This window comes from Danaus plexippus (genome assembly GCF_018135715.1).
Source record: "Danaus plexippus chromosome 29 unlocalized genomic scaffold, MEX_DaPlex mxdp_36, whole genome shotgun sequence".
Taxonomy (NCBI): Eukaryota; Metazoa; Arthropoda; class Insecta; order Lepidoptera; family Nymphalidae; genus Danaus; species Danaus plexippus.
The window spans coordinates 371132-394215 of NW_026869857.1; the positions used below are offsets into that span (position 1 = coordinate 371132).

General features: G+C 36.7%; 3 protein-coding genes across 5 annotated transcripts; 1 reads left to right on the plus strand and 2 right to left on the minus strand.

Annotated features, from left to right (window-relative positions):
* Positions 1-979: 979 nt before the first annotated feature.
* On the plus strand, positions 980-11683 carry LOC116776859 (modular serine protease-like). The gene is made up of 15 exons (XM_032670134.2): positions 980-1101; positions 2236-2278; positions 2737-2847; positions 3051-3107; positions 3544-3660; positions 3979-4113; positions 4650-4830; positions 5378-5466; positions 5744-5949; positions 6186-6398; positions 8373-8534; positions 9234-9355; positions 9982-10158; positions 10711-10870; positions 11117-11683. Exons 1-15 carry the CDS (start codon positions 1071-1073, stop codon positions 11305-11307), a joined length of 1995 nt encoding a protein of 664 aa, XP_032526025.2. The 5' UTR covers positions 980-1070; the 3' UTR covers positions 11308-11683.
* A 67-nt stretch (positions 11684-11750) lies between these two features.
* Positions 11751-18652, minus strand: LOC116776763 (probable C-mannosyltransferase DPY19L1). Of its 2 annotated transcripts, XM_061529049.1 has the most exons (10): positions 18415-18652; positions 17693-17943; positions 16938-17146; positions 16134-16317; positions 14976-15904; positions 14734-14840; positions 13886-14045; positions 13408-13533; positions 12977-13138; positions 11751-12687 (listed from the first exon to the last, which is right to left on the minus strand). In XM_061529049.1, the coding sequence occupies exons 1-10, from the start codon at positions 18506-18508 to the stop codon at positions 12660-12662; spliced, it is 2250 nt and encodes a 749-aa protein (XP_061385033.1). In that variant the 5' UTR covers positions 18509-18652; the 3' UTR covers positions 11751-12659. The 2 variants fall into 2 exon arrangements, with proteins under 2 accessions (XP_061385033.1, XP_061385034.1); XM_061529050.1 differs by lacking the exon at positions 18415-18652 and having other exon boundaries at positions 17666-17798.
* Positions 18653-19328: 676 nt separating this feature from the next.
* Positions 19329-22986, minus strand: LOC116776883 (transmembrane emp24 domain-containing protein 5-like). 2 transcript variants are annotated; one of them, XM_032670172.2, is made up of 6 exons: positions 22678-22986; positions 21509-21685; positions 21308-21383; positions 20617-20770; positions 20133-20190; positions 19329-20063 (listed from the first exon to the last, which is right to left on the minus strand). In XM_032670172.2, exons 1-6 carry the CDS (start codon positions 22816-22818, stop codon positions 19980-19982), a joined length of 690 nt encoding a protein of 229 aa, XP_032526063.2. In that variant the 5' UTR covers positions 22819-22986; the 3' UTR covers positions 19329-19979. The 2 variants fall into 2 exon arrangements, with proteins under 2 accessions (XP_032526063.2, XP_061385036.1); XM_061529052.1 differs by lacking the exon at positions 22678-22986 and adding an exon at positions 22380-22516.
* Between the last annotated feature and the right edge of the window lie 98 nt (positions 22987-23084).

A 23084-nucleotide genomic window follows, 5' to 3' on the forward strand; every position in this document is an offset into this window, starting at 1 on the left:
TAATAAAAAACGCGTTGTAATCTGAAAATATTGGTTTCATTTATATTAAGAATGTATTTTATTTTTAATAAAAACTAATAACTAACGTTGTCATCTTGTCTGCGAGTATAAAATAATTTAAAAACTCGACAGTACATCCAAATATATTAGTTTAATTTATATAAAGGCTCGCGAAAGTTTTTGATGACATTTTTTTATGTAACTCTCTATATCAAGTATATAACTCTATATTTTAAACATTCCTTGGACAGTTACGTACGAACTGACAGACCCGTCGCAAGTCCGCATCACCGACATACGAATAGTTTGCTGTTTTTCTTTCAACAGCCTACGTTAATACTATTAATGTTACGTGTCCGCTTAGAAGCAAACTCTTAGTAAGCTTAATATTAGACAATATAAATTTTATTAATTACACGAAAAAGACACTGATTTTATTTATCTTTACGTCACAATATAAAAAGTACCGATCCCAAGCTATCAGACATAACCTTTTCATAACCTATCACGGTCAACGACCGTGTTGCCAGGATATTAAATTTACTCAATTTAAGGTAACATAAACTATCATTGAATTAATATATTTTTTATATTTTCTATTAATACATGCTCTTATAGGGTAGTGTACTATTAGACGCTGACCTTTTTCTTGTATATCTACTTACACAAAAAAATTAGACCCATGGTGTAACAAAATTCGAAAAATCATTTGATAAGTACTTATCTAATTTTATTTAATGTCATATTTTATTATTATAATTAATATAAATAATTTATTTATCTAACTTTAAGTAATAGGTGCGCTATAAAAGAATCGGCTCAAAATCGTCTCAGCCCAGAGAAAAGTTGAATGTTTGGAACTAAAAGACAGACGGACTAACATAAATATATATATATATATACATAAAGCCCCTAGCACAATATATATCCTACAATTTGATTTATACATTAATAATAAATTATAAATAGTCCGGGTAGATGTCCATAGCTGGCAACACACGCAGTACCACTGGTTTTTCCAGGTTGGACGCCTGTACATTATATCAGTTAGTTTCTAGTCATGAAGTAAAATGTTTGTTACATTGTTATTTCTGTCCGTCTGTGAGTATATATTTGTGTATAGTCTTATGTATAAGTGTATAATTGTATAACGTATAACGCGAGGAACAGTGAGTTGTAAATAAAGACTCAGTTATCACGCATTGCTAATGAATTGCAATAAAATCTCTTTTATTTACAAGATCTTAAATCTTAAACGATTCAAAAATAAGTTTACTATACATCACACGCATTTAAATCTTAGAAATATATATTTTTTTATTAATACGTCATTGCGTATGTATTTCTTTAATTCAAACACTAAAATAGTTGCCAACTTGACTTTATTTTTAAATATTTTTTAATGTATCTACGGTTAATGTAAACAGACCTTTATCATCATCGTATAGCATTCATTATCGCTGTATAATATCAACAGGAAAATATTATACAAAATTAATACTAACGATGATTGGGATTTAATTATTTGGTGGAATTTTAAGAAATCTCGTTTCTGATGACGTTATATTAAACAGACAAAACTATATAACTATATATATATATATATATATTAACTTGTTATTAAATACGTAAATGGTAAGTTTTACTAAGTTAATGTATGTTAATACGGTGTATGCATAGATAAAGCATATTTTTTAAATGTCTCTGCGTTTGTTGCGTCTGAAATCAGTTATTACTGGTCCGATTTTGATTGAACTTTTGCAGATCTCTGATTTTAATAGAGTGTGAGTGGTTATTTTTATTTATTAGTGTACGAAGAGGGTAGTCTAGTCTGTGTTTTTGCGTCTCAATGTTAAATTTGGTGTGTTTAGCGGTTAGGTGAAAAGTGAAACAAGTGCTTTAAGCTGAAGAGTAAATATATGTATATGGTTTGCACCGCGACTTTACTCGTCTTTTAGACGTATTTGGAAGCAGCATTTCGTCTCTTGAATTCAACACAATATAAGTAATTAAAATTACATAAAGTGAAATCCCGAAGACTCATTTCGAGGAAAAATCTTAAGCCATTTATTTGTTTCTTGGAAACATTATCTTTGACGTATTATTTAATGTATATACAATAAATCATATTTATATATATATATATATAAATACTTATTTATTATATTCTAAAATATTAATAAAAACCAATACATATCTGTCATTTATGTGAATATTTCTTTTTTTGTTTTGCAGTTCCAAAAATCTTCACCGCTGTGGTACCTCAAGCTGCTTGTTCGTAAGTACACACGAATTTATATATATATATAAATTTGTATGATAAAATAATTGAGGATGTATGTCTGTAAGTCCAAAAAAGCAGAAAATTTAACATGAAAACATTAAGATTATGTATACATATATCTACGCATCAAAAAGTAGGTGTCCTATAATTTTAAAGCTATTCAGCCTTGAAGAGGGAACAAACAGATGGACAAAATTTGTAGTGTATGACAGATGACAATTATTATTGTTATAGATTTTTACAAGTGGCGCCATCTGTGCCTCACTAACTATAACATACTATAATCCTTAGTTATCTCTGTAACTGATTATAATGACTCATAACACTGAGCCGTCGTTGTTAGTGATGGCGACATTTGAGCATCAGCTTGTGTGTGAACTATGAACACCGGCTTCAGACGTTTTGTAACACATTACTGGAAGTGACGCTGAACAATATCAATCTAATTGCAGTCCCGACGAGTTCACGTGTTCAGACGATGTCTGTATCAGCCAGGGTCTGGTGTGTGATGGTCACTCTGACTGCTGGAACGCAGCTGATGAAATGGCTTGCAACGGACTATCGTGAGTTGATCAAACGAAAAAACTCTACTGACGATTAAATTATACTAAGTCCATCCCAATCGAGGTGTTGCCACTATTGATGAGCTAATAGTCCGATATAATTTATCTCAAAAAGCATTCAATTAAAAACTTCTGTGATTCAATTAATTACAAAAAACATTATAATAAATAGTAAAATTTTAACAAAACTAACAATGTTTCAGGGACCCGCTCTCCGATTTGATGATCCGCAGACCCAAACGTCAGACGCAAAATTGTCGGTAAGTTTAAACTAATAGTAAGACGGATGTCTTATCTTAAATCGTTTTAATTTTAGTTATTATTTACTTCAAACTAATTTATGTGAAAGTTTCCGAAACTTCCGAAGTTATTGTTCCAATTATGATGTGAATAAAAAAAAGTCTATTTAATAGGACTAATTTCTTTCGGACGGACAGAAATCTTGCGGAAGTCCTTAGAAGACCCTAGCAAAATTTCAGTACGATCTGGTTTTTGGGAGCTCAAAGAAATAAATACATTAATGTACAGCTCGTCTGACGTCACAGTAATGACGTCAGACATGGGGACAGTGTTTAGAAACTGAGCTCTATCTATACAGTATATATATTATCATCATTCGCAATCTTCATCACGAGAACCGCCGGTTACCAGAGCCAATAATTCCTATTACCGATGGTTGTTCTGACTGTCCTCCAGCAAGAACCAGTGGCAGTGTCGTGACGGCACCTGCATAGGGTTCGACGGTAAATGTGACGGTGTGGTCGACTGTCCCGACTTCAGCGACGAGACCTTCGCGCTGTGCAGGGACATGCAGTGAGTATTTAGAACCTGCTCTAAACATTACATCAGCAATGAGTAGTGTTGTCGTCAGAATATTATACTATTTGAGAACCTTTCAGGACTAATGGATGCGGGTTTCCGTTAGTGCTTATTTTTTTTCTGTCTTCCAGATTATTAAGTGGTCTAATCTAATTATCAGTGGATTTATAATTTTTTTTAATAAATTTGGACATAGTAAATTCTTATTTTTGTTAAAAAAATACCTATCTTATTTGGACCAACTACGTGGTGCCTACTAGCTTCAACTTCTATGAAGTCACATCAGTAACGCTGGACGCGTGTTATCCGCAGATGCCAGAGCAATTGGTTCCGCTGTACTTACGGCGCCTGCGTCGACGGCAGCGCCCCTTGTAATGGTGTACAGGAGTGCGCTGATAACTCCGACGAGTTGCTGCCTAGGTGCCGCAATCAAACAATTGGTTCCAGGTGAGAGATATTCCTTTCCAGATGAAATCAATTATGACTAGATCCTGGAACTATCCTGATGTGTGATGATGAAATGATAGACTTCCTCGGGAAGAAGCGTTGGTTTATAAAAGCGAGCGAACTGATCTCATATTACAATAAAACAGAAGAGATCCTCAAAGATGACTCGTAGATAGAAAGAACTGAGAGGGTTCATGTTTATACTGACAAATATCCACACGTAGATGTGACAGACCTTTTTTATCAGTGTCGATATAATTAAGGATGAACAAGAAATTTGCAAAAAATATCAATAATATATAAGATCCCATCGATTTTGATGAATACGATAAAAAAAATGAGTTCCTGGCAATTTAACGAGCATTAAAGTCGCTTCCAACGCAAAATATTATTTTCGCATCAATGAAAACCAATAAACGTCCCTGTTTCCGGTTGTTTGGTCTCCATTAACCGTCCCAATGTTAATCTTCTTGATGTTACATAGAAAGTTAGAAACTTAAATCCTTTATAAGTCAAATATAACCCTTACTATCCAGGGGTAAGCACACGTGCGACAATGGTCAGGTGATATCCTCGGTGGATATATGCGATGGGAAGAAGGACTGCGCTGATGGCTCTGACGAGACCCTCGCCACCTGCGCCGGGAACAGCTGTCCGTCATACGTGTTCCAATGTGCGTATGGAGCCTGTGTGGACCAGAACGCGAAGTGCAACAAGGTGAGATAGTTTTTTTCATAGGCGGCAAACGAGCTACGTCCTACTGATGAAAGGTAGTCACTAACGCCCAAGGACATCTGCAGCATATTATGTTGCGAATGCCCTGGCAACCTTGATTGTGGGAAGGAAAGGAAAGGGTGGGAAACGGGAGAGGGCAACCGTCTGCCACGCTCATCGGACGAAACGCAGCCATTAAAGACTATTGCACGCCGATCTTCTGTGAGAGGGTGGTACTTCCTCTGTCGAGCCAGCCCATGTAATTTGACCACAGCTAGCCTCTACCACCCACATCTCTGAAGAGTTAGAGACAGCTTAAGAAACCATCAATATTTGCTTAACTGACCACGAAATTAAAACTTAGTAATATAAAGCACTTAATACTTACACAAAGGCTACATATCAAGATATTTTTAATCAAACAGTAATAAATAAATTCTTTGAAATCAATCGTACAAGCTTTTAAGCCGCTCCTATGAGATGATATGATTTTAGAATGAAATTTTTCTGAACGTGCTTGGCATGGTTTGATATTGACCATTCTTCTTAGGTGGAAGAGTGTGCTGATGGTTCTGACGAAACGGACGAGCTCTGCAACAGGCTGGCGCCGGGTCAGCCGGTGACTCCAGCCACGAGACCGTAAGTTTGATACGCCAACTAAAGAACTAGCACAGCACTGTCCAAATAAACCACCTTTCAATATAATATTTACAAGATTGTTCTGTGTTCTATATCCTCAGAAAGTACTGATCCATTATCATCAATACGCGTCCCAAATGCAATGAAAATAATATATTGGGAACACTTCCGTATTCTCTGGTACTCACAAATCACAATCAGCTCGTAAATGACCGTGTTCTTGAGGTTTATATATATATAAATTACACAAAACACTTATTCAATATAAAATCCACAGACCACCTCAGGGGGGTAATTGTCTGTTGCCCCCATACCCTCAGTATGGGTCGTACAAGGTCAGACAGTACCCCAACGCGGTCCCCGGCCAGAGGTATCCCAACGTGAGGCTGGACGTCACCTGTAACCCTGGCTTCCAGACTGAAAACAATAACAGCATCTTCTGCGATAACGGAGAGTGGTCAGGACCTATGCCAGCGTGTCTCCGTAAGTTGAAAAACCAGTATCACATACGAAATCTATTTTTATAAAAGTAAATCGCTAACAAACGGCCAATATACGCCAAGGTCTGTAAATGTCTGAAGTAAATTCCTCCCACACTCCCGAGCCTTTCACCTAATTCAGTTTAAGACTTTGCTATAGTATAACTATAAACTGAGAAAAATCTAAATCTCTCGCAAATCTCGTACCCAGTATTTCCATATACACAAATCCTTCCTCAGGTTTCTGCAGGCTTAACAAACACCCGAGCGTGGAGTACCGCTGTCTGTTGTCTGGCAACTCGGTGACAGGGTCCAGAGAGTGTGGCTCATTGGAGCCGTCTGGGACCGTCGTCACCCCCATCTGCCGCTCCCCCAATTACTACTCCTCGGGGGTAATGTCCAACATGCACTGCGTTGAAGGCAGTTGGGACTATATAGCTGTGTGCAAACCAGGTTTGACCAACGTTACAATAAGTATAGATAGTTTAGAAATTATCATAACATCGGATAACGCCCACGTAATAATTAACAATTACGGGAACAAGGAGGTTAAGGTCGTCAACAATATTAGTAACGCTGATAGGATTGTGTTTGAAGACAGTAGAACGACCACCAGTAGACCAACCGCTAGTAGAACGACTACCAGTGGACCGACTAGCGCTAATTATGATAATGAAATCGATGAGGGTGACTGGAGAATGGCCTCCGTTGACACAATAGGTTTCCAAGCTCAGCCCGTCCGGCCCAAAAGTAAACCTAGCTCCAACACAAAAAACTATAATACTATACTATACTATAAATAAAAATTATAATCACTATCAAATTGTAATCGATTTCCAATACATTATAATAAATAAACATGGTTCCTGTGGTTTTGTATTCCTTGCATGAACTCAGAGATTTTTTTTCATGCCAGAACATGATCAAGAAAATCTGAAACTTGGCTAAAATATGATATAAATTATATATCATGACTTTAACAATAAAATAGCTTGTTTAATCTCAACAGACAATAGATTTAAAAATTCCTTTTTTTTTTATATATGTCAAATCTTAGAAAAAATGTCTGATTTTTTATATAAAATAAATAAATTAGACTATAATTAGTAAATATAAAAAGAATTATGACAGTATTTATATATTCCTACATTAAGAGGCTTAATTATTTATATAGAACCTTTTTTTTAAATATTTTATAAGTTTATCGAGCAATAACAGCCAAAGGCACATATTTAGGGGTCATGTTTGTTGTTATACATACAAAAAAAAATTATATTAATACCGAATTATATATATGTATATGTAAATAATGTTAATGGGATGTAAATAAAATATATATATGACTGTGTCAGTGCTTTCATTTAGCCTCTCCCTCCATCCCATTGACATTATCCTCGATTAAAGTGATTTGAATTCATAACGAAACAAAAAAAAAATATTACCATTTTTGGTTTATTTTTAAAAAATTACAGGATAAAGAGACACATTTAGCTGAGTGACAACCAAATAATTTTTCCTTATTTACTGAGTGAATGTTCCAAACAGATGTATTAAAAAAAAAATAATCTAACTGTCATCTTACCTACCTATTCTTTGAACTATACTTGGTTTTTTACAATACTATTAAAGATACTCAGATCGGAAATGTTACACAAACAAATTATACAATAATTTGTAAAGAAAAACATATTTTTTTTTTATTTAGAAACCCGCGTATATTAGCTATTATATATACAAATAAATTAATGAGTACATTTTCAATAAGGTGAAGATCAGTCAAATCACCTGAGATATATTTTGTTCACTGAAAGTTAGATTTAACTTATTCGTATACGAATTTTTTTACAAAAATACTTTTACTCCTTATAAACGATACTTCGAAAAGTGTTATTAATACATTAAATTTAATTATCAAAAACAAAATAATTACAACAAAGCTAGAAACATTACTGTTGCATTCAAATGACAGCAGGTATACGTTAGATCGTTGCCAGCCGCGAATATAAAAATAATAGTGTTTGTCCCTTAATAAACATTGTGTATTAAAAAATATGAACAACTTTCATTATAGGTCAGTCAGCTTTAAATACTGAACACATACAGTCTAAAATTTTTGTAGTGAAAAATAAAAAAGTGAAACTTCGTAATGAGGAAATGAAAATAGGAAGCAGTAGAAATCTATTTTTAGTGAAGCCATATTGTTTCCTTAAGACTAACTTTATAAACAATTCTCACTATTCACTATTGGCGCACCCGTTTACTCTCGCTCCTTCTCTTTCTGTTCCCCCTCCAATGAGCGTGGAACGGTTAACGCAACCTTGTTGGAAGTTATTAAAACTTTCACTTTAACAATTAAAATCTTTTGCTAGATATGTATGTAGTAAATTGATGTTTTTTGTTATTATATACATATATATACTCTTCTAGAGTGCGGCACAATAACTCCTGAGGGTATCCAGCTGGTGATCGGCGGGCGGTCTGCCAAGCGCGGGGAACTCCCGTGGCACGCGGGGATTTACAGCAAATTATTCACACCTTACATGCAGATATGTGGCGGGTCGCTCATCAGTACAACCACTATTATATCCGGTGAGTACCAAATGGTAATATGAGAGATTACAGTTCAATATATTTAGCGATCACATGGTTATATATAGCCTTAGTACGCGCTCGCATCTAACCGTTATTTATAAATTTAAAACGACAACGTATTCTATTTAAGAGCCCAAACGTGTTTAAGGGTGCCATGCTTACCCTAAGTTTGTATGAACACAGCGCACTGAGCGTTAACTGTATAAAACTATAAAGGTGCATTGTGCAGGGTCACGATGCAAACTTGTACTGAGTTAACAGATGTGGTTGAAACTACCTTCATCTTTATAGAAGTCATTTTCTTCTTATAAAGTATTGAAAAAATTATAATTAAATAAAATGATAGTGACCAAAGTGTTGCGTTTAAATCATATTTGATTGAGGATTCGTTTGGGATAAGCATATCAACTGCTTTTTTTCTTATTTAGAAGTATGTAAGGCCAAGCACACATGATACGAAAAAAATCATTTTATTAATAAGATCTAAGATTTTCGCGAGTTTTATTCATTTAAATGAAACTAATATTTTTCGGATATACTACGCGGATTTTAATATTTTAAAATTTTTCTTAACAATGACAGCAGTTTTCTTCTTGAAACATGCCACGTTGAACTTATTGCCAATTGTGATTGATGGAAGTCGACTAACTACAGACTGTAAGTAAACTGTAAAACTTATAGTAAGCTTTTTAACAGCCGCACATTGTTTCTGGAGCGACACCAAGAAGCTGCTGCCCGCGTCCGAATACGCGGTGGCTGTTGGGAAGCTGTACCGACCTTACAACGAAAAACACGACGCTGACGCGGAGAAATCTGATGTACGACGAAAATATATCACAAGCAATACGTAATGACTCGTCTTAAAGGGAAAATATGCAGGTCTCGATGGGCCCAAACAAACCACAAGCCGGCGAAGCACAGGTTTAGACTAATTATCGCATAAATATTAAGTTTTGTCTGTCTGTTTGTTTGTTCTTACTCTTCCTATAACAGCTGCAGCGATTTTGACGTGATCTTCACTGGATACCCGATATATAAAGAATAACTAGCGTCTTTTACTTTAGCAAATTTTATTGGATAATAGAAAAGTTACTATTCCGCGCCTTACACAGTGGTATCATCATCATCACCAGTCTATCAGAGCCCACCGTTGAAAGGCCTCTTCTCACATTGAGAAGGTTAGAGCATTAATCACCACGCTCGCTCAAGGCGGGTTGGCGCGATTTTATTTTTATAATTTGAAATTACAAATCCAGGTTTCCTCATATTTTCCTTCACCGTCTGTCAGTGGTGTCTGAAAGTACATATGACTCGGAAAAGATCACATTGGTGCTTGCCAGGTTTTGAACCCGTGCCCTCACGTGTGAGAGGCGGGCCTTTAACGTCCAGGCCATCACGACATATACATACACAGTGCTTTAATAAGGTCACTTATAAACTCTAGGTGGCAGATATTATAATTCCGTCCCGCTTTCGAGGGTCTGGTGCCAACTTCCAGGATGACATCGCGCTGGTTTTGGTCGTGACGCCCTTCATATACCAGGTCTTCATTAGACCTGTCTGTCTGGACTTCGACGTCAACTTCGACAGAACCCAGCTCTCGGAAGGGAATATGGGCAAGGTGAGGACTTACTGCGGTGGAATCTGGTAAGATCTGATCTGAAGTGATGGTCTTTCCAGGCACAGAATATCGTAACTAGCTGTCCGAGAATGTTTCATGAATGTTGGTTAATTGTGTTTTATTTGAGGGTCTTAAGTGACAATTTACTTATCTCTTATATATATATATATAGTATTAAATAATAGAAATGTGAATCTGACTCCATCTTGGGGTTAACAAATTAGCTCTTAAACAACCAACCTTGTGATTTCTTCATTGGTCGTACAATGAGCTAGCGCTTACACTGTTATACATAAAAACATATTTTAATGAAAATATAAGAAATTAATATAGTCTGGGATATAAATGACGCTTCACCTACAAGTAAATAAACATTAAATCACAATAAATAATCAGTTAAGTAGACAGCTGATATTTACAACCCGTCAATCAGCTACGTCTACGACACTCAAGCAATGGTCGTTTGACAGAACGCGCGCTCTTTTCATACTGTCTGTGGTCACATATTTTTACCGCCTACCTTAAATATTTATGAAATTTTTCTGTTAACAGGTAGCCGGCTGGGGTCTGACTGACAAAAACGGTAAAGCGTCCCAAGTGCTGAAGGTGGTAGATCTTCCTTACGTCAAAATTGAGGACTGCTACGCCATGTCCCCGCCGACGTTCCGCGCTTACATCACAAGCGACAAGATCTGCGCCGGTTACACTAACGGTAAGTCTGTTCAAAACAACCGCGCCATAATCTGTGTTCGAGCTCACAAGGACGTGAAGATATTAAGTGGGATGAAAATTTTACGTTTTATGAGACCATACTATGACATAGCTCTTGGATCTTACAGGACGAAGTTTAAAACCTTGCTATAGAAGGCACCAGCTTGCTCCTCTACACTTGCTTGCAGCTGGTTTTTGTAACATTATATTCTGTCCTTCATCCCTCATAGTCCAGTACATCCCACAGGCACGACGCTCTGCCAGGGCGACAGCGGCGGCGGCCTGGCGTTCCCCGCCTACGAACTCAACACCCAGAGGTACTACCTGCGAGGCATCGTGTCCACAGCTCCCAGGAACGACGACCTTTGCAACGCCCACACCCTCACCACGTTCACGGCTGTATCGAAACACGAGCATTTCATCAAACAGTACCTCTAGCCGCCATTTTGAATACTTACTCTATTTTGGTGTAGTCCTTGCTCCGTTGTGGGAAAGTTTTAGGTTTTAGTTAGGAGTACAGAACCAGAGGTGAGAGTCGTATGTCGTCTGAAAGCAAATCCAGCTTCGGAGGTAGTTCTATAGATCCGACGGGACGATTTATAAGAATTTTGTAAATATCTTCACTACGTATATAGCGAACTAGTATTTTATAAGAAAAACTTAAACCACACAAATTAAATGCGACGGATTTTAAACTTGCTCAAGTTACATGTATAAGACTTCACAGTGATTTATTTATTATAACATATATTTAATTGTATTTTCTTGTTAAATTTACACAAAAACTACAAATTTTTTAAAAATACCTTCGTCGTAACGAAATTTTACTTCACGATTGAATTTAAGCAAGCAACGCCACGGGATCAAATAAGTTAAACGCATTTTTCTTTAATAACATATTTATTCCTTCACAAAGCATTAGATCACAACAATAATACTTACCTAACTTCTAGATACAACTAGGACACTTAGAAAAATATATCTCGTTATTTTAGTCAAAAATATTTAAATAATTTATATTTAAGTAACAAACTAGTTTCCTTACTCCGGAATGGGAGGTGGAGTGAGTCACTTACTCCGGAATGGGAGATGGAGTGAGTCACTTACTCCGGAATGGGAGATGGAGTGAGTCACTTACTCCGGAATGGGAGGTGGAGTGAGTCACTTACTCCGGAATGGGAGGTGGAGTGAGTCACTTACTCCGGAATGGGAGGTGGAGTGAGTCACTTACTCCGGAATGGGAGGTGGAGTGAGTCACTTACTCCGGAATGGGAGGTGGAGTGAGTCACTTACTCCGGAATGGGAGATGGAGTGAGTCACTTACTCCGGAATGGGAGGTGGAGTGAGTCACTTACTCCGGAATGGGAGGTGGAGTGAGTCACTTACTCCGGAATGGGAGATAGAGTGAGTCACTTACTCCGGAATGGGAGGTGGAGTGAGTCACTTACTCCGTAAATGCAACATGACAATCTCTTATAAAGTTTCCTAATCACCATTTTCTTTATTTATCGTCTCTTATTAATTTCTTCTACAAATTAATATTTTCGTCATGAACACAACAGTATTCGTTGTAACTTATTTAACTAAACTACACATAATTTTCTAACAATTGAAACACTTGCTCGGTTCGACTTACGCTACAAGACATAGGACTTACTCCACAGGGGAGCTTGATATCATTATACAGCATGTTCATTTCAGTCATTTATACATTTTTTTTTAACATCAACATATATATTGGAGTTATTTTATCCGTCTCCCACGGACGCGACGCTCGCGGCCTCTATGTGTCAAGTGTCGAAGCTACGCGGCATGTAACTACACAGAAACGTACATACAACCTTTTTTTATGTCGGTTAAAATGTATCTCGACGGCACTGAATGCTGTCGAGTAAACATGTTCGACGCTCTAATGAGAAGAATTCAAGAGAAATATACGTATTTTGAAAAAAATATATTTTTTTTAAATCCCGTCACAACTTAAATGTATTGAAAATTAAAAAAATATATATATTTAAATCCGTATGAATGTTACATCTGGCAAATATATGTATATATTAGGAAATTATTTTATTATTTACGATTTTTATAAGATTTAAACACTCACCGTACTTCGAAGTCGTGAATCCTGAACACAGCGTAGTGCGCGTTCCTGAACACCCTGTAGAAGTGCTCCACCGGCTGAGTGAGCAGGGTGTGGCACAGGGCGGGGCGCGACGCCAGGTGAGGCGCTTCTATGTCCCAGATGCTCTTGAAGGAGCACCCTCGACTGAAGACGCAAACACAATTTCTTATCAAAAATAATCCATGTCTGAGGCCGGTCGTGCTTATAAAGGTATGGTCAACATGGAGTCAGCTCAGACGGGACACATCTCAGGATATATCTTAAGACGCTTACTCTTCTGAATCTTCTGCCTCATCATGAGCAAGCTGTGTCTGAGGTTATTCCATGAGCCTCAGCACGTCAAGTAATTTCGTTGTATATACATATATACATACGTGTGTGTGTGTTTGTGTTTGTGTGTGTGTTGTACTAACTTGCTCTTCCCGTAGCAGTACTTGTCTTCCACGATGAGGTAAGTCGCCCGCAGCTTGTTCAGCTCCTGGTACACCTCGCCGGGAGGGAATCTCCCGTACAGCTTGTACACCGAGTACGCCCTCTGTCTGCGGGACAGGATATTGTAACGACTAGTTTATGCCCCTGGCTACGTCCGTGTGCTATAAAGAGTTGGCTCCAGAGAGAAATAGCGTGTCTCGTGACTTGATACAAAATACATTCATGCATTTAACATACGAATTTTTTGCATAATTTATGACTTTTGCGTCACTCTGTTAACGAAACTACATAAATAGATAGTTTCATCAAAATCGATACAGCCTATACACGAAGGAGCAGCAAACAATATACATATTCACAAAATATCGCACTTATCATGTGTAGAAGTGAGAGCTGGAATTGTTGTTAGAGACGTGTGGTTCGTGATGGTGCAGACTAAGAACAGCTGGAGGTACGCACCTGGCGTGTTTGTGCTCGTAGTGTGGGTGCGCCACCACCGGCCGCCTCGTGCTGAGCACCACGGCCGACATGATGGGCATGGAGCCCGCGAACGCACCCGCACCGGCCTCGCGGCTGATCCACGACAACAACTCCTCTTGAGGGTAGTCGCTGAATTCGCCTGCGATACATATACATATATATATATATATAGAGAGAGAGAGAGAGAGGGGGGGGAAAACACAATATGATTTAAACTAACCGCTTCAAATAATCATATTAATCTTACAATTTACACGTTTATGCACTACTTAATATATATATAAATATAAATAAGCACAGAGCTGCGCAGTCGGCAATGGTCGAGAACAAAGTGACCGATAGTAAGAGTTGCCGCTCATTTTATAGGTGAGTGTTGCCAGTCTTAAAATTTATTATCTTCTAGTATATATATATATTAAAATCATAGTTCTGTAAGTCCAAAACGTATAATAATTATATATTTTTTTTATTTTGTATTTCCCATACATTTTGTTATAAATACTCAAACATAAATTAGTTTTAAAGAAATATTTTCTATATTTTGAATCATTATCGAGTGCTTATAATCTTCACCAAATATAAAATTTTCTTTTCTGCTTCAACTCTCAAATAAAACACCGGAGAGACGGAATAAAACAATCCTACAAATCCTACCGAGACGATATTTACCCTGGCAACACTTGATTGTATTGGTGCTCATATAAATTGTGCGTCCCTGCCTACTATCTGCACCTATCTTTATACAAACTGTTTCCCTGTCCCCGCCCTGGAGATACCTATTTAGAAGACAGTCTTCCATGACCTGTACTCGGGTTTTCGACACGTACCAATATTCGCCAGTTCCTTGTCAATGTTCGCCCTCAACTGCACGATGACCGGTATGACCATGACCGCGTACAGAAACGGAAGGTAATTCTTATATTTCCTGGAAATCCTGGAATGTGGAAACCAAATTAATCAACGCATTCTACATTATATTTATATTTCAGCAAAAACTTCAAATGCCAACTTCTAGATATCTGAGATTAAGACTCAAAGAATTTTTTTTTACTCCTAATGGACTACTCACGGATAATAATCCCTGTTAGCTATCAGCGACGAAAATATACACATCTGCGTCGAGAAAAGCAACTTGAGTCGCATCACTAGCGCCGCCATGACACCGTAGACCGCCATCTGGGATAGATTGTAGAATATCGCCGGATCTATCTTAAGACTCCTCAGATACAACACTACGCCGCCGGCCCCGGCTTCCCGCGTATCGACTTTGGCTTTGATTTTCTTCAACATAACGTCCAAATCTTTTTTCTTGACGACATCCGAGTTATTCTCTATTCCACTGTCATCGTCCTCGTTTTTAGCGTTTTGGGTGGTTTTGGTAACTTCCCCGAGGTCTTTCGTGTATTTGCTCGTGGCTTCGGACAGCCAGTGGCATGTTATGACACAGGATGCGACCGCCGCCGCAGGAATCAGGAGCGTACTAGTCATATTCCCCACCGAGCTCAACGGCAGGAAGTCGAAAACCTCCGAGCAAGTGTATAGCATCGTGTGGAAACTTTTATAATCCGTGAACTTTGAATACAGGATGTCCCAAACGTGGGAATCCTCTTCCAGCTGGAGCGATTCACTGATCAGTTTCTTGATATAGAATGAACCGAGCACGACCAGGGACACCCTGAGCATAACCAACCAGGATTCCACGTATAAATCCAGGCGATTCTGAACCTTAATGCGCAGCGAGCTGAAGAACAGGCAGTATATGGAGACTACCAAAAAGAATGACGCGTATAGTGACGACTTTAGCATATCGTTCCCCTGGAGCAGGAGTATCGCTGTGTGGAGGCTGCAGAAGTGCAAGTGGAGGAATATAGACAGGGATTTCACGTCGATTATCCTCAACTGCTCCATCACAAAGAAAATGGCCGTCTGCGTCAAGAATATGAACTGCGTGAACTGCCAGAAGAGCAGACACAATACGTTGATCACAAATATTGACACCTGAAACAAAGATTCAAGTATAGTGTGGACCGGGACTCCTTGTTCTGCTGGGCCATAGACGAGGAACGAGTGATTTTGAGCATTTTTGTCGTGCCTTCGAGAGAATCTTGCAAGAAAAACTGATCATGGTATACTTTTTATATACAAAGATATCAAATTTACTGCAAAACATTGAAAAATATTTTCATATTCAGAACCCAAAAACGTCTAAGTTGTACAAATTTCAAACCTGCAATTGTAAAACGGTGTTCCTGTTCCTCTCCCGTAGCTGCATGCTGAGCAGCCATGTTTGCGCCACAAGGAGCGGGGCCGCGAAGTTTTCCCTCTCGTTCGGTGCCCACTGGACTCGGGTGCTCTCCGCGTGGTTCGCAAAATACTGAACCACAGCGAACACACCGCCGAGAACGCTCTGACTGGAAATAACCAAAGAACCATACAAAAACCACCCAAAAAAAAAAATTTTTGCTCGGAAGAAGCGGAACTTCCTAATGTGGGAATGAGAACAGGAGGGAGTAGGAATTGATCTTTAAGGAATCTTTAGTGATCCTTTAAGACGAACTTTATTAACATTACTTACAAGTCGCAATTGATTGCCCGTTTGCATTCGAGAGCCACGCGTTCCCTCTCGCTGTCTCCTTTTACCTCCCCCCCCCCAAGGAGCGTTAAACGTTTAACGCAAACTTATTGGAAGTCGCATAAGAAGTCTCACTTCAAAAACAGTTTAAGAAACAATACAATTCCAGAAATGGAATCGGTATGTATGGAAGCGTTCCAGCATCAATCATGATGAAGCAGATTAGACATTCCAAGACTATGACAAGTCTAGTATACCAGTTAGTTATTAAAAAGAAAAAGATAATTTTATCATACAATGATATTTAAATAACTTATTGGTAATATAATGAAGACTGTGGCTTCTGGAAAATTCCACAAGTTCAACATGCAAATAGATTTAATATTAACATTCCGTTGTACTCCATCCACCAGAATATAACTTCAAAACCTTCATCATCATCATCATCACACTATTTACCTGAGAACCGTAGCCTGTAAGAAGAGTACTGCGACTGTGAACCCGGCCATCACCCAGATCACCTCTAGGTAGAAGTACACCGGTTCCCCTATACCTATACAGCTCTCCACCGGGCTGTGGTCACCACCCCGCTCAACCACGTGACACTCTTTATATGAAGACGTGTTCAACCAGGGCTCCAAATATCTGTACATAGCCGCTATCATCACCTACGAGTTGGAAACTAAAGTATTAATTGTTCCTTAATGTACAGCGTTACTTCCAGTAATGTCTCACAAAACGTCTGAAGCCGGTATTCATAGTTCACACACAAGCTGATACTCAAATGTCGCCATCACTAACAACAACGGCTCAGTGTTATGAGTCATTATAATCAGTCACAGAAATAACTAAGGATTGTAGTATGTTATAATTAGTGCGCCCAGAGGGCGCCACTTGTATAACAATAAGATATTTAAGTATCAAATCAGCAGGAATCGAACCCGCTGCATAATTGGACTGTGCGAATAGCTTCACCAACTAACATATCACTGCCCGAACCTATATAGGTCTTTATTTAAGAATAGTCTAATTTAGCATGATTTTAAAAACATTTTTTTTTTGGATATTTTACTTATATTTTCATATTATTTTTAAAAAATTTTTTTTTTAATTAAATCAGCATTTAATCGAGTTTAAAATCATCAAATCAACTTTTAATGAAAGAATTGGTATTGTACGATAATTACTTGTCAGGGTAGTGACTATTTTTATACCTCCGGTGCAATATTAAATCTGTTCAAAGCATTCACGTCTTTGGGGTATTCTATCAGCTTATCGTACATCAACCGAGCTATGCCGGCCAGGAATTGCTTCTCCTCGATCACGGTTTTATAATAAGAATAGTAGAAACCCATCTCCGTCCTGAACGACATTTCCCGTTCCAACTCCGACAGATGCGAGAAGTTGCGGTCATTTTCGAATAATGTTGACACGTACCTATAGTGCGTGTAGCCGAAAACGAGAGCTGTAACGAAATCTTCTATTAAAGAAATCAGCTTTGATACACTCCTATAATTACATCTGTCGCATTTTGAGTTAAATAATCAATTTAACAAATAAAAATCTAATCACAACTGTGGAATAAAAATTATAGTACAGAGAATTCCAACTGAGATGATTGTCCAGTAATATAATACGTATAATTAAATTAAAACAACGGTATTTATGTTCTGAATACGTATTTAACCATTAAAAATTACATTTCTTGTAAAATTCTCGTTTAAAATTAAACCATCATTCACGCTGACTATTATTTTTATTCAAATTCTCTTAAATGTGACTTACAAGTGAGCATACATGATCACGAGACGAAATAGGGACGGAAAAATATTTTTAAGACCAATTGTAAGTAACTCTTTTTCTTATTATTACATATTAATGATAATAGCTTAAAAACCTACTTCTGATTTCCATATACCCAAGGTCCAAGACTTACCCAAACCAGATATAAAAACGAATGTAGTAATTTTACGAATATTAATCTTCCGTTTGCCTTTTACTGTTCTGATCTCTTCAGAATTCTCCGTCATTTTGATAATTTTTACATTCCCTGTTAGATTTTTTAAAACAAATTTATTAATTATTTTATTTTGGTTTGGTTGATTGTTTTAAATATGGCCTAATTATTTTATTTATAATAATTTGTGGGAAATGTCGTAATGTTTTGATTGACGTTGACAGTTGTATATTGATTGCGATTGGGTGCGATCATTATATTTGTTTTATAGAATTTATACAAAGAGCTTTGTTTCTTCAAATGATATTAAATAACCAGAACATTTTGCTTATAAAATATATCAAAAAATAAAAAAGAAACTAATGAGGGAACAGATGATATGTAAAAATATTGTGAATATTGGTAGATATAATCCATAAAAAAAGTAAATCCATAAAGAACGAGCTGAGAAATAAACACAGAAGTATAAATATATGTGATAGTTTAATTAAAATTGTAATTTATAACTTGGAGGTAATCTTAACAATCGAATGATATTTTTTCCAACAATAAGGAAATGTTTTTTTTACTCCTTTCTATTTCGAGATACGGAATGACAAATGCATTTTATAAAACTTTACCCTACCCTTAATTTATTTCATTATGTCCGTGGATGCATTTCTTACAAGTATACAGTGACATAATAATAAATATATATATATATATATATAATACCATTTAAATAAATTTCATGCTAGTTCTGTATAAAAGTTAAGAAAATTAAATAAAAGATAGAGTCGAGTCATCCATTATTCAAATTTTACGATAATTAATGAGTGACAAACTGGAAACGGTCGATATTGAGTTTTAAGAACCAGCATTTTAGGTCTTTGGTGGCATAAAGAAAAACACACTTTAATAATAGTTTATTTATTTACAATAACCTGTAGTAGAAAACATATTTTAAACTTATTGCTTTGTTCTTAACAGTCTTATTGACATTTAAGGTGGACTCATCAAAAGCCTACTGAGATTCACTATGATCTAACCTAAAAAGTTGACGTAAAAAATAATAGATTCCCGCCAAAAGTCAAGTTAGTGAAATTAATTTGAGATTGCACCACTGCACGATATATACAGCCAATGTTATATGAGTTAACTAAGGAGGTTAATTCATTAGTAGCAAAACTTTTATTTAAAGAAAATTCATATTACTTTTCCAACGGCATTCCTGTTGAATCTATATTTACATGTTAAGGAAAAAAAAAATGATTTTAACGAATTTATTACTACTTAATAATATCTTTGGCAACAGACCTATATAATGTTAAGCAACAGCGAGCGAACCGTGATATGGATGGGTCAATAGAATAATTTTCGCTGACATATTGGAATTAATGTAGAATTGTTGTTCCAGGTTAATAAAGGTGTTTTTACACTGAAATATAAGATTAAGGATCCCTTCAGTACTAAAACTGTGCTGTAAAATCAAGTTTGTCTCATAGCTAAGTATATATATATATAAGATCAAATAATTTGTGCGTTCACAGATTAAAAATTTTAAACTAATTCTGCGACATGAAATCCGGCATTATCTTCTTAAAGCCGCGACTGGTGGGATCCTCGAACAGGCTCTTGAGGAAGTATACCTGGGAATGCTGAAACTATTATAATCTTCTAATGTATATTACTAATAGTTATCTGTTAAATTAGCTTACCTGAGTGATCCCAACTATCAGCATCAGAATCATTTGGCCGAGCGACCAGTTCATGACTCTGTAATTAATGGAGGGTAGATTTATATGGTGTGTTTTGACAGTTACAGTATACAGGATGTTCAAAAAATTTGTTGTCTGTGCCCACTTTGAGAATGAATTATTTATCAGCGCCCCCATTTCTTCACCTAATCTAAAACCACTATATTATCCTGGCTAAATGGTATCACAAGTCACCCCGGCCTCTGCACAACGGCCCTCCTTTTCCGGGTCTCTCACTCTCCTCCTTCAACCACCCAGATTGTACGCGAATGAAGTAAGACTATTAGCAATAAATGCACTGAACTATCTTCTTGTGTATAATATTAACTAGTCTTCTTTATCTTTTGTAATTCTTCTATTTCTTCCAGAAGTTGAATCTCAATGTCTACTGACTGACCTTTATTCTACAAGGGGGATTTTCCCCCATCTTTAGGAGACGCAGTACCTGTCACACATGTCCTCTGCGAGGTTCCTGTCCCTGGCCTCGTGGGCTGAGAGCAGTTCCTGCAGCCTCCTTGCGGTGGACACGTGCTCCCGGACCTTGTACACCGACTCCAACACGTCCTTGACTCGCATCATGTAGGACTCCGCTGAATTACCTGGCCAGGGAACACCTTATGAATATTACTTAATTTTTATCTCACTTACTATATAAAAGTTAAATTTCAGGTATATTTTATATACAGAGACCAAACTCAGCATTCCATGGATTCACCGTGCGGGTACCAGGTAAACCATTGCAGGGAGAGGAGCTACAACAGCGCCTGGGACCTGACCCGGGTGTAGGTGTAAGGTATACCTATCTACGTGTTAGTTACGTTTGGAAACTTCGTATGCAGTTCCTCTAGCATGCCTCTCGTCATTTCACAGATCAAAATACATTAAACTTGAAAATAGTATCAAAACCTGCATTTTCTGTGGGTAGTCTGACAGTGCACACTTGTGTTAAGAGTTAAAGGTCGGGTTAGATTTATGTATATACATATATATATATTTATATATATATATATATTAGATTTACAGGTGCATTCTTAATTAGCCCTAACAACTGGAACACCTGCTCTGTCACTGAATCTTTCTTAAAGTAACTTGTTAGTGTAATCAAACCAACTCATACAAAGTCATGAGATAGTTACCAAGTTCCAGTTCCTTCTCCTCGTCATAGTCGTTGAGGTGGGGCTCGTCATTTTCTATCAGTAAATCGAAGAACACCTGGAAATTATAAAGATATCTAAATCAGCCAAGCTTCCAAAGCCGATGAGAGACCTACAGAATATGTTCCTACAGGTCCTGAGCTCGGTTTATCCAGAATTAACCTGGACCCGTCCACAACCTACCGTTTTCTCGCTGAAAGTGCTGAAGGTGTTGTCGAAACAGAATCTGTAATCGCCTTCCAATGTTGATGTGTGTCTATGAGAGTTGTCCGGCTTCTTATAATCTGTGACGATCCCACGTCCCATAGGATCCACCAGCTGGAAAGACACATCCAGCTCTCCGTGAGAAGCATCGATGACCTGTAAGTTATATTCCAGTTTATAGTTATATTGGCAACCATGAAATGTTAGTGGCTACACATTTTATATGTATATTATATACTTTTTGGTTGTGGCATAAATATATTAATTTATAAGTAAATGTTGATTATAAAATTTATCAATAAATAGTATATATATATATATATATATATGTATATATATAATTAAGTTTTTTTATCATTTCACGCAAAACTAAAAGTAAATTGATGTTATGTTTGATGTATAGAATGAAAATCACATAATTTTCAATATTTACATATGAATTACAAAAAAAAACAAAACAATTTTAGTCAAAAACTTAATATTATCATCTGCATATTAAATTATTTGTTTATATATATAATAATAATTTAAATCAAATTCACTAGAATAGAATTACAATTAAATCTACACCTAACAGAGACGGCAGATCAAAAAATGAATAAATTTTATTAACTAATATTATACAGTGCGAGATGTACGGGTGATGTCATGGCTGTATTGATTTCCTTGTGGGGAAGCAGTACATACATCTCCTCTCTTCTGTTCTTTATTCTTCTCACATCTCCAGCCGTCACATGAACTCATGATCTTATACATAACACTGTTCACACAACCCACCAACACTCCTCGGTATTCCTCTACTGATATACCCGTCTCCATTCATCTACATCACTTGCGTAAAATTCCTTACCTCATTTCTCATGATACAGATAAATACAATAATTTTCCCGACTCTATATGACAAATATTTTCAATAAATATTCCCTATTTGCTCCTTAACGTTGTCATTTCATTATTTAAGCAACACGAAAAGAAACTATGTGCATATTTTTGTCTTAACGTGATTGCAAACAAACAAAAATTTTCAGTTAATATATGCTTCACTTTTATCTTAATAAAATTAATTAATCGTATAAAATGAATATTATCTTTTGTTTCCGATGAAAACAAGTTATGTTATTTGTAATATATATAATTCGCTAACTCACTTGATACTCCACGTCAATAACTTCGCCCACAGCAACTTTTTGATAAAAACATTCCATTTTTCCCGCCTGTATCGTAAAAGTCATGTCCTTTTCGTAAGCGAACACTATACTGAATATTGTGGTTAGGAATATGTAGCGCATTGTGATAATTACTTGTTACTTATTAGTTATTACTAGAGGTATATGTTGAATGTACGCGTTACGTTATTTATAGAATTCCAGGCTTGTTTATTTTGTAAAAATAAAACAAACAACCCCGGCGGTATATTTATAATACAACCATATCTGGTGCAGTGCCGGGAAGATACTTCATAAATTTGTCATTTGTCAAAATACGAAAAAATATTATTATGGCTTTTTCGAAAAGCATGAGAAATTCTTACAACATCATAATAAATTATTTGTAA

Bases quoted from the DNA above. Each gene is read 5' to 3' on its own strand.
- LOC116776763 (XM_061529049.1), bottom strand. From the start codon at position 18,508: ATGACGGAGAATTCTGAAGAGATCAGAACAGTAAAAGGCAAACGGAAG. The intron at 14,841-14,975 runs GTGAGTAGTCCA...TCCACATTCCAG, and splicing joins GCTAACAGGGATTATTATCC to GATTTCCAGGAAATATAAGA. The intron at 12,688-12,976 runs GTGAGTGTTTAA...GTTTCTGTGTAG, and splicing joins ATTCACGACTTCGAAGTACG to TTACATGCCGCGTAGCTTCG.
- LOC116776859 (XM_032670134.2), top strand. From the start codon at position 1,071: ATGTTTGTTACATTGTTATTTCTGTCCGTCT. The intron at 4,831-5,377 runs GTGAGATAGTTT...CATTCTTCTTAG, and splicing joins AGAACGCGAAGTGCAACAAG to GTGGAAGAGTGTGCTGATGG. The intron at 10,159-10,710 runs GTGAGGACTTAC...TTCTGTTAACAG, and splicing joins CGGAAGGGAATATGGGCAAG to GTAGCCGGCTGGGGTCTGAC.
- LOC116776883 (XM_032670172.2), bottom strand. From the start codon at position 22,818: ATGCGCTACATATTCCTAACCACAATATTCAGTATAGTGTTCGCTTAC. The intron at 20,771-21,307 runs GTAACTATCTCA...TTCCCTGGCCAG, and splicing joins GGAGAAGGAACTGGAACTTG to GTAATTCAGCGGAGTCCTAC. The intron at 20,191-20,616 runs GTACTGCGTCTC...CATTAATTACAG, and splicing joins GCAGAGGACATGTGTGACAG to AGTCATGAACTGGTCGCTCG.